Here is a 12,322-nt window from a genome sequence, read left to right on the forward strand (position 1 = left end):
ACAATAACGTAACATTAGACAATCGTAAAAGAAGCGAACGTTATTATTGTTCTGTTGTTGCGAATATTTTTCTTTCGTTATGTGGGCTGTAGGTAGTAGAGTATTCTTCTTCAACCTAATGCCTATGCTATAACTATTCAAATTTTACTGTATTTCTTTTCACAGTCGTTAGGTGGCCGTTTTGTACTTTACAATAGAGCGAAAAAAAAGAGATTTCATAATTTATTTTTACTTAATATATTCAGTAAAAATATTTTCTTTTATTTACTGGTAAGTGTGCCAAAGATTGGATTCTTTACACATGACTGTATGTATTTCATATGTTCAAAATGTGTACGCGAAATGAAACGGCATTGGTTATAATAATCCACGACCATGCCAGCCAATATATATAGTACTTCAAAGTGTATGTATATACGTACATGAGAAGAACCGATGTATAGTTAGCAAAATTGTAACCGAACGATAATGCTGAATGTATTATGTTCAAGCACAGTGTCGTATACACACACACAGAGAGATTTCATTTAAATAATAAACAGGTAATTACAAAACGAACTTATTTCTGTTGAAGTCTGTGAACCATCGGGTCAACGGGAAAGTAAATAGTTGTATGGGGTAGGTGGTGTGATTATGTTAAGTGCGCCAATGTAGGATTTCTTTTCATTTTAAGTGAACAAAGGAAAATCAATGTTTATTCATAGGTTAGAACGTTGCAGAACAGATCAGTAAACCTTATTTATACCGATAGTACTACAGCGACTGTAATGGTGTTTTGGTCGTTTACTTAGGAATTTACATAATAATTGTATCTTCGAGGCCTTGATGGTCGTGAATTTTAAATAATTATAACCTCGCTTGGCGTGACGATACTTTTTCTTTGTAAATACGAATTGAATGATTGTCTTAATCGGCGTCAATCATAGAGATTCGTTGCATTGGTATTATGATGTAGTGAAAGGGATTTGAGTTAGGGACCATTCACAAATTACTGACGGTTTTTTGGGGGGTGTAACGATGGTTTAAAATTCATCATTTTCGTTGTACAAAGACGTTTGACGGAGACACATTTTCCAGTTCAATAGACTTCCGGTCATAGAAATCTTGTTGGAATATTAGGAATCAGTCTTTATCGGAACTTCCACCCCATTTTACAGAAATATTAGATTAATGATGTACTAAGAAAATTGACAATCGTCGCTTACAAACGGTATGTACAATATTATCAACGCCATTCTAACCGATACTAAAATGTATCTATAAAAAAAAGCAACTCTCCATTCGCTCATTGTCACGTAACATTGTCATCCCTCCGCATTCAGTTATACTGACAGCAAACGAACGATTCTTATCGAATCACGTTAACGTTAAACAAACGAAAAATTTAATCAATATCGACTTTACATTGCATTACACAGTCATTCATAACCACGTAAAGTGTTCATTGTTGTCAATATATTCCGTTTTCGTTTTTACAATTTGCGTATTTCCACGCAAAAGCATATACTCGAACACTTGCGTTATATGGCAGATAATTATCATTTTTGTTGGTTCGACTATATTGTGTTACGACTATCATGAGAATTTTAAAATTGGAAAATGTAAATCAAACCTAGATAATGATTTTTATGGAGCGTCAAGTTGGTTTTGTGCTGATAACATAATATGAAGCACAAACACATCAAATCCCAAAACTTTTATTTTTTTTTTGATGGTTTTTCAACAGCTCGATCACATATTTTGTTTCCATTTTATATCTAATCAAAATGCGGTAAATTATACACAATTCAACAACCAAAATTGATATGACAATCAAACGATTTTTTTTGTGTGAAAAAAATTGCTATTTTTAACTTTTTCCCGAATTTAGTACAGTGTTGTGACAACACAATTCTCCAGAGTTGAATCTCCTTATCAATGGGTGAACACAGCTGTTCACCACAATTCTATCAATGTTGTAAAGGTCGCAATTAACAAGCCTTCCGAATCTGAATGTTCGAAAAATTAGTCGCCGAACTGTGATGATCAACAGTAGTTTCAGTTTCAGAATCACTGTAAACAACATTCTTATCAATAGAATGACATAAATGTTTTCGAAAGACGCTAATCTTTCGAGAATTTTTCCTCTTCGTTTGTCATTCCTTTTAACCTTCAGCGATATCCGTAATAAATTCCCAAGTGCAACTTCAAACCCTACTCTCTACATTCAACCTGGTCTCTTCATGCTAATTGAAAATTGTATAGCTGTATAGCGAATACGGTCGGTTGTTGTTTGTTTAAGCCCATTAAAAATTCATTTATTCTATGCCATAAAGTAAAATTGTAAAAAGGTCATGTTTGTTTTCGTATCACGAATGATAATGGCCGAAATTTATGCGATAATATAGCAAAATGTAAATTATGTTTACCGAATGTCTTATCTCAATCGTTGTTATTTGGCCATATTTATAAGTTGTGTGTCGACTTGGACTTATTTTGGTTTGACGACAAATTTCTATAAATATGTTCTCAATTATCGTGCAATTGCATATACAATGTATGCTGAGTCGCTGAGTGCCAAGGTGGATAGATAATAAAATAATGTCTTCAATGCAACGTTCGATCAGAACTTTGTATAAAGCCGGTAAACGAAAGTTTTTTTCTTTCTGCCGGCAAAAGTTCGTAACTCAGAATGTTGTCAATGTTTTGTAATTATATGACGGAGATGACAAACAAATTTTACTCGTATCATCCATACCACTAAGCACTCCTAAATGATTAACGGTCTGGAATTTGAAATTGAAATAAATTCATTCCGAAACTGTAGAAATATCCCTTCCGAGGGAAACATCAACAATTTTTATGACTAGCTTTCAGCGCAAAGCATATGTACTTGAGCTATAAGGATTGAAGGCTATAAAGGACGTTAAATGTGTAGTGGTTATATACACGGTACATCAACCATTTATCTACACCATGATTTTATTACACGTACACTTTCTATTGTTATGATGTTTAAGGTACATTATGGATATCTTTCCCCTTCACAAAAATATATTTTTATGGAAAATAGGAATAAAATGAAGGGAAGAAAAAGATACCACAGCAAACGAAATCCAACAATAAAATCCAAACATTAGATATATTGAAGCCATATACTCTTATACCATACAGAAAATGGGTATATTGAAGACATTGAAAATCGATTTAAAACTCTCACTGAATGGCGATCATAAATTTTCAAAAATAAATTCAAAAAAGTTTACCGTGCTGTCAGTTGCCTTTATTCTAGACTTTTAATATTTACCTGACGTAAACGAACAAGAAGTTTAATTTTTGAGGGAACAACCGAAGAAAAATCAAAGTTGCACCACCTGTCCTGCACACACAAGAACATGATTTTTTTTGGTTTCATTACCTCAAAAAAAAAAAAAAAATTTATCGAACATATGTGCGCACTGAGATATATCTCAGATTTGATCGGTTTAATTAAACGTGGACGGATCATTTTTACATAAGAAATGATTAAATGAAAAATAAAAAATCTTTTTTTTTCTCTCTGCAACGGTTTTCTTTCATTTTAATTATTGAACGACGATTAAGCAAGCAATCGTATGAATTGCATTTCAGACTTGAAAACGTAATTAAAAAGAAAGAATGCGTTACCTGGTCAATTACTTAATAATTATATTCAATGACCTAGAAGTGCGGCTATTTGGGTCTTTGTCACCGTCTATAACGAACAAAAAGTTTTCGGCTCTGTAACATTTCGTATACGTATTCATAACGTCAACCACGCAAATATCAATGTAATAAAAAATAAAACGACAACCAACAAACACCTGGTGTCTGTGCCTGATACATTCATTTCTATTCCATTTAGAATAAAAATAAAAAATCTTTTCGTTCAACTGTGTACTCCTTGTATAGAATTTTTGAAGAAAGAAATATTTAAAAATCAAATAATTTCGTTTACCGAATTGTAGTGAAAGGTTTTTGAATGGGGGACTACGTCGGTAGAACAAATTTTCTGTACTATCTCACCTGTTTGTCAAGAAAAGAAAAATTTAGGGTGCTATTAGGATGTAAATATTTGATCAACATCGGTGCGTATTCGCCATAGACATTAGACAAACGGTCGACTACGAGAAAAACCTTTGCATTTGTTGTGTTTGTGTGTGTGTGTGTGCAATATGTTAGTTGAACATTTCAACATTTTCTTATGATTTGAATGTAATAAAAATGTATCCGGTTTATCAGCACACACTCATAAAATGGATAATAATTTCATGTTATGTTAAGAGTTGTCACACTGTGATTGGATGTAATCTGTATTGGTTATTATATGCACTTCCTATTTGTATACTATACTTGGTGCTTAGGCTGCGAGAGTTTTTTTTTTATTTCTTCTTCTGTAATTAAGGGATTAGCTCATTAAGCTTTTGTCGTTGATTTATCTTAAAATTGCCACCCAAAGTTGCCTGCATAAAAGAAGTTTTTTTTTCTTCTTAAAAAACTTGACTAATTAGTCAATTAACATACCACATTACACAGTCTCACAAGTTTATATTGAATTTGTATCCATGATCGCTTTTTTTCCTTCGACATTTTCAAATGACCAGCTCTTATGTATGTATCGATAAACGATGTTTAAAAAAACGATTTAATGAAAAAGTTTCGTTTATAAATTAAATACCGGTTTGTCGTTCGGTGCGAAGAGAGCCGATGTATTGGACATTAAAACAATTTTTTTTTCGCTTCAAGCTTTTGATTTTATTTCTTCGTTGTTTTTTTGCTGTTTATAATTTTCAACATTTCGTTTGTCCCAATTTCATTTTGTATATAAAAATTGTTTATTCATTTTATAATCGTTGATAACCCAATTATGATTACAAAATATCGAAACGATCTATCCCAACAGCGTTCAATCGAATGCACTTGTTACGATGGCGATATTACGTCATCACTTGGTGCCTGAAGTCCAGTTGTTCGGATAAATTCGGCGAACATTCAAACACCTAGAAAATCGTTAGATTTCAAAAATAAAAATTTGAAAAGTAAATTCCGTATTGTGTCCATCGGAGTTGAATTTAATTACCATTAAATCATGATTTCCTTTCAATATATAGGTATTACGGCTCGTGCCATTATTACTAATTTTCAAAGACAAACAACGAGTTTCAAAGAAAGAAAGAAAATGTCACAAAAGGTGTCAACCAAAGCTCCGAAATACTTCGAAAGTTTGTCACAAACATTACAAAACCAATTAAGTCGACCCCAAAACCAGTGTGTAACAAATTCCAATCAATCATCCAGGTCTATACAATTTTGCACAGATTAACTGCACGACAGTCAGCTGACTGGAAATATATGGCATTGTATGCCGGCGGTGCGGTACGGTCTTTTAAGACACAACAATCCAAAAGGCTTCAATTATATTTCGTTCGTAAACTAAATCATCTGTTTTGTAATCATTTTATATAAAATACAAAGTCGTTAATTAGATGGCAAACCAGTAACTTAACTTTCCACCACCAATACAAAAATCTAAAGCGGATCCGAAAACTTACTTTCTCTCTCACAATTTTTATATTTTAAATTCGAACAACAACAACAACAAAATATTTATTTACAAAACAAGGAAATTTTATATATTTATTACAAGTAAATTGCATATATTGTATGCTTGACGCGCTCACATTCCCTCAGACATTGGTTTATTGTTATTTATTTGATTGTATTTATATTAGGCTCTGCCTGCATGCATATATGCGATTCGTATATACATATATGAAGCATGTACTTTGGTTAATCGAAATGAAATGTCTGACCACAGGCAGTCGCGCTTTATGCCATTCAATATGTTTTATACATGAAGAATGTATTAAATTGTTCGAATAAATTAAAAACACAACAAAAAAAAATCGATATTTTTCGCTGGAAAATAAGAACCTCTCTACTACATAGTAGGACGAGCGTACCAATCCTCGGACAAGAATGAGTCCTCGGACACCTATTGTTCTCTCATTCATAATAAAAGTTTATAAATAGGTGGCCGAGGACTCATTCTTGTCCGAGGATTGGTACACTCACCCTACAATCCGAATTTGAATTCAATTAACCCCTTGAATATTGCATTATGGCATAGTAAAGTGCATGCCGTATAAAGTATTGAGCAATCACTTTACCGTCTATGTCTATTTATGCGGAATGTAAATTACAATCAAAATGAATTATGATTTGTTGTTAATGTCCAATTAATTGTTGACACTTCAACTTAGAAATTTCGATTTCGTAGCTACCGTGTCCCTATATACTGTCTGATCTACGATTCGAATTTCGAATGAAAAACGTACCTTTGCAATTCTTGTGTTCACTTTCAGTGAATTGTTGCATAAACTGATAATTACGTAATTAAACCACAGATTGACTTACAAATTACAATGTGTCTTACTAGGTATATATCGTTTTACCTTTTCCGCTATTATGGGAGTCCGTAGAGGTTCTATTTCGTTTCAAATTCAAAGAAGTGGAATAATTAGTTGGAACATGCGTAGACCGAAAACGAACCGACTCGTACCGAAAAGGTACAAATGCGGATTGTGATAATTAAAAAAAAAAAGAATTTTCGTATTAAATTTTGTTGTTATCGTTCATTTTTCTGTCATTATTATTGGCATTTTTAATGGAAAAACAAGTTACAAATGGAAAATATGCCGAGTGATTATTTAATCAGTTGTTCAATTAAAACGTTCACAAATTTTTCGTGTTTATGTATAAATTTTACGCTATTCCTTCTCTTAATTTATTCCAGCAAAATTAAATGTAAATGAATTAAAATTGTATATTGTCCATAGTATGTGGTGGGTAACGTCTACCTTTCCGTGTATAGTTTACATGCCGATACCGAAGGTAATTCAACTGGTACGGAAAAGAATCAACACCATCGACCAGTGTACATTTTTCGTTTTGCATTGATTCTGACATCAATTCTGGTTTCTGTCACCAAACAGACTTTCATTTTACACCGAGTTACACTTGGTCTTTTATTTGAACTCATGTTTCGTTGTTTTATTTATTGATTTTGCGATTTCCGCGGTGTGTGTTTGTTTCTCCGTTTTTCGCGAATGGAAACACGTTTCTTCATTTCGGTTTGTTTAACCCTAAGAAAGTTCAGAAATCAATAAACTGTTGCGAGTTTATCGTTCCAAATTTGGATCTGAGGATTTTTACTACAAAAAACAGTGGAAGTCGTAGAAGTTTGTAGTGGTAGTAGTAGTTCGTCAAAACCGTTACAATAAGAACAGATTTTACATTGATCGTCTTTTGAGTTTCAAATGAGTTTTAGTTGACAGTGGATGGGCATCCCTTCAACTTAAAGGGAAAATTTGAAAATTTGAATTCTGAAAAAATCGGAAAACCTTCCGAAAAATCCCTAAAAAAATTCGGAATTTCTTCGAACTTTTTCCGAATTTTTCGAAATTAAAATTCCCAAAAATTATCATTTAATTGGCTTAGTTGGACCTGTTGCGCACTTGAAGACTAATCTGCGTTATTAAAGCGTCTGGCATTCTTCAAAATACCAGAAACATTTTGTAATGACTTTCGAAGCCTTAGTGGCTTATAATATGCTGCACAAACGTAAATTACCATTCGCAAAGCGCCACCTTTTCAACTCCATCGAGTCCCTTATCTTCAATGTGAATGTACGATTTTTTATTTTGATTTTTTTTTTTTAAGTACAAACCCAACTCAGATAATGGACAATTGCAATACAGAAAAGTGTACATCTACACATTAACGATGGTTGCATATAATGTGTCTTATAGATTTACTTTTTATTTTCATATCGCCATTATAACAGTTGCAGGTATATGTTATGCTAAAATTATGACAACAAGGTCATTTGGTTCGTACGTTACACACACCGAACGAAATAGAAACCAATACTAGTACACAGTTTATACCGAGCTGTTTCTAGGTACCCATAATAAATTTTCATTTTATTTTTTGCTTCATCTTGTTATTTCTTCTCTTCTTTTTTTTCGTTGTCGTGAGTTTGTATGCAAGCAAGTGTAAAAAAAAGCTACCAACAGATTCTCGACCAGTAAAAAGTATCAACAACAAACTTTGTTTTATACAAATCAACAATCAAACACTCATAAAAACGCTAAGAAAAGCGCATGCGTTCGTTGTTTAGCGATCGTGAAGCGCAAGCGCGTATTCAACGAGTTTATTTTTTTTCTTTATTTTTATTACAAATTAATACAGCATGAGGTGCTTTGGTGTGGAGTACACTTTATATACTTACACCATTTAATATAAAAATGTGCGATAAAAAAAATCACATTAAAAATGGCTACGAAATTTTCCATGTTTAAATTGAAATTGAAAAGAAAAAAAAACATTTTGACTGTTATAGACCCATACGATCACGAATTGTTTTCATTTTAGTATAATATACAAGACGGGTATACACTTGAATTGATAAAACTTGTTAATATTGTTAGGTAACTGGAAAAGCCAGGGTTTCGTTGGAACACTTTGTCACAGACATTCCGAAAGATTTAATTTTTCCATTCGAAATTCACTGTAATTGCCACATACCAATTTAATCGATGAGACCATTATTTAGTTGCGGTAGTTTAGCCAATTATTAATGATCGTCTTGGCTAGACATTCAAAGTTTTGAGAATAAAACGCTCAACGAAAAGTGCAAAACTTTTCCGGTAAATTATTCAAGGGCCTTCCTAATACGTCCAGAAAAAATTGTGTTGACCACCGTTTGCAATTTTGTCTTTGTTAAAATATTAATCAGAGTTTTAACAAAGTTGGAAAGATTAAGATCGATCTCGCTTCCATTAAGAATGCTCTCATCTTACATTTCCACTAAATTAACTTTGGTAATACTCGATACCCGGACTACAAAATTCAAGTATGTGTTACATGACCCCCATCGTGACATCTCTAACACAAACAGTATTTCATCAGATAATAATCGATGCAACCAAATATTCTTGCATGATGTTTCGTTCTACCTTTTAAAAGTCCACTGACTGAAATGACTTGCTGAACGCTTTATATGCGTGAGAATGAAACACCAAAATGAAACGAGAGTGGGCGCATGGAAAATCCCGTACGGAAAAAAATCTATTGTACATAGCGACTGTGTATGTAGATGCGAAAGTCCTCAAATAATAATAATGGAGAGAAGAAAAAAAAAATCTCAAGTGAACTGAATGGAAATTAACTTGCACAAAACTGTAGTTTCTACACAGGTTTTCGATTCTGTGCTGAGAGTGAATGAGTCAATTGACTAATTTGGTAATGTAACAGCTGCGCTTGGCGAACAATTTTGTTGTTGTTGTTTTACTCGAAACCAATGTTATTGTTATGTTTGTTTAGTTTAATTACACATTCGTCATTGTTTTTCTAAATCGATGGGTTTACGAGGTTAGTGGGTTCTATTATGATGTACCGCAAAGGTGTTTGATTGGTGGAAATTTTTAGCATTGTAGCCATAATTATCTGTGACGTGAATATTAATTGAAATTTTTCTTTTTCGTTTCAGAATAAGCTAAGTTCGCAAGCAACAATTCAATTCTTAGGAAATGAAGGGGTAAGTGATTTTCAATCAGTCATTAAACTTAAGCAAGATGATTCGCATATTTTAACGGATACATAGTCCCGACATTATGAATGAAACACCAAGCAAAATTATACCTTCGGGACCCAGTTTAATACTGAAATTTGTCACAACTTTCAACATTCACAAAATGGAGTTTGGAACTTTTTTTTGTGAAAATTCCAAACAATTCTGAAATGCAGTCAAGGCAGTGTTGCTTCAGCTGATCCACACATACAATCAAAACTATTTATACTTGTTTATACGGTTGAAGCTGCTGTAAAACCGTAGACGTATTAAGAGTAATTGTAAGTTTGATTGGAAGTGTGGATCTGCTAAAAAAACAGCTGATGCTCAAATTTCACTGCCTCTAACTGTATTTTGGAAAAAATTCGGAAAAAAATCAGAAAAAAGCTACAGGAATTCATGGCTTTCGGGCAGCTCGCATTCAATGTAGGAAGCTTAATGAGTAACAAATGCTACTGCGAGTTTAAAAATTTCAGTGTATTGCTAAACGTAAAACTTTATTTCTTGAGCCGCCTTTTACATGCTTTCGAAGCGAAAATTGTTCTTTTCATCGAATTACATCGACGGCTTAAACTCGGGATAAAAGTGAAAAGTCAACTTTTTGTATGTTTATTGACCTCGGCTTCGCCTCGGATCAACAAAATTCACACGAAAACTGGATTTTTCAACTCTTTATCCCTTGTTATGCAAAAGAAAATTGTTGTCGAGTTATACCTTTGGGTGAATGATTTCATCCATTCCAAATATCATAAAATTCGCAAAGACCTAGGGCACTGCCATAGTAAACAAAATACCTGGGGTTTTTCTTCTTTAATTAAAAAAAGTAAATTGTGATACAATAACGTAATGCAAGAGAAGAACAACAACTCTAATTATTCGCACACATGTCTCCCAATACAAACAAAAACATTTCTGACAAATATTTAATTTCTTATTTTACTCGTGGTGCATTTTGTTTAAAAATATTTAGTATTCAACAGTGTTTCGATTGGCGTCATCATTGTTAAATTAAATGAAATGTCGCGTGCTCTATTGTTGTTCTTTTTTTATTGAAAAATACATTTCAAGCAAATGTTTTGCAAATTCGGCTCAATTCAGAGTGTTAATTAAAAAAGAATTTCTATTTTATGACGCCAATTACCGTCCAATGGCGTACATGTTGATGATTTTTTGATCGAAAATAATTTCCAGTACCTTTATCACGTCAACGTCATAGGTATGATGGTAGCATTTATTTGTACCTATTTATAACGCACAGATGGAATCGCATTTACAATTGAAAAAGTTTCCACTACGACATTGTTGAACCTTCAAACAATTTTCTTGAATAAAAATCTCAAATTCAGAAGTGCAAAATTATATTTTTTTAGACTATTCGTCCGATCAAACGATTATGTTAGGCAAAGCAAGGTCATTTACTTTCGAGGTTAAAACTGCGAACGTGTGTCATTCGATTACATTTTCATTAACTCAAAATATTCGTGCAATGTTTCGATAACCTATCTCTCCACATTAAAACGAAATTTCGTTAAAACGAGTTAAACTTGTGCATAGAATGACTTTATGCTTTAAAAAAATATGTAACAAATTCGCATCAGACATATACGGATGATTGCAATTTAATGTAATTACCCTACTGCCCCAATTGTTCGTGTGTGGCCATTACATTTTATATAATACATAACTTCGTCGTATACGGTTATTACTTTTTCACGCATATCAGTTTTTTTTGTGTGTGCAAACAATCATATGAGTGACTGGGTATCGTCATCATTCACCATCATATGTTCGTTCTTTTATTCACAGATTGTTATAATGTTTTGCATAAACGATGGAAAAAAATTGGAAGAAGAATTTTTTTTTATTAGTTTCAAATTCGCCTTCTCGCTTCATATTCGCAAAAAATAAATAAATAATTTTTTGAATCGATTAAGGAAATCATTCAAAAAGCAATTGAATTGTTTTGAATGTTTGCCAAAAAAATACAAATATTTTGAGCGTATTGTATTCAAATTTCATCGGATTTTGTTTGCGAATTATATGATTTGAATAGAAAAGACATTTGCCATTTCAGTAGAGTGGAACGATTTTTGTTGTTGCTGTTTCTAAACTATCTACAAACTCATCTGTTTCATTTTTGGATTTATTTCGATTCTAGTCCACAGAACATAAGGAACAATTCACTAAATCATGTTGCATGACTCACTTCTTAATGTAGTCTATCCTCAGAATTCAGTTCGTCGTGATAGGCACATCTGACCGATGCATTTTTTTTTTCATCCTCTAAAACGCCTAAATTTGGTTTTGACATAGTAGACCGTCTCAAAGTTGTGACAGGCCAATTTTGGATCTGATGATAAGAACTCAAATTTCCTTCCAATTCAGTTTCATTGGAACTTAAAGAAATAAACTCTGTCCTAGCGACGGACAAACATTTGTCTCTATTGTTAGTTTAACAAATAAGTGATAGAATCAATGTTGCATTGAATTTCTACTTAAATAAGTTTCGATCATGTAGTCCAAAATTCTTTGTAATATTTTTCTTGTCATTCCGGATATACATCTGATTCAATAAAGACGTGTTAAATCGAATCTATACTCTGCTAACAGGTTATGGGCATATCAGCAATCACTAGTGAATTCAGAGAAATTCTGCGTGTAATTCAGAGAAATTCACTGGAAATCGAAGTA

The 12,322-nt window shown here is 32.7% G+C and overlaps 1 protein-coding gene across 4 annotated transcripts in view; it reads left to right on the forward strand.

Moving 5' to 3' along the window:
• Nucleotides 1–12,322, forward strand: part of LOC119066517 (RNA polymerase II elongation factor ELL2) — a 60,167-nt gene that overhangs the window by 23,830 nt on the left and 24,015 nt on the right. For all 4 annotated transcript variants that reach the window (XM_037169031.1, XM_037169030.1, XM_037169033.1 and 1 more), the window contains exon 2: nt 9,551–9,598. In XM_037169031.1, coding sequence (XP_037024926.1) covers nt 9,551–9,598 — 48 coding nt within the window. The remainder of the gene's footprint in view (nt 1–9,550; nt 9,599–12,322) is intronic.

This window comes from Bradysia coprophila, chromosome IV (assembly GCF_014529535.1).
Source record: "Bradysia coprophila strain Holo2 chromosome IV, BU_Bcop_v1, whole genome shotgun sequence".
NCBI lineage: Eukaryota > Metazoa > Arthropoda > Insecta > Diptera > Sciaridae > Bradysia > Bradysia coprophila.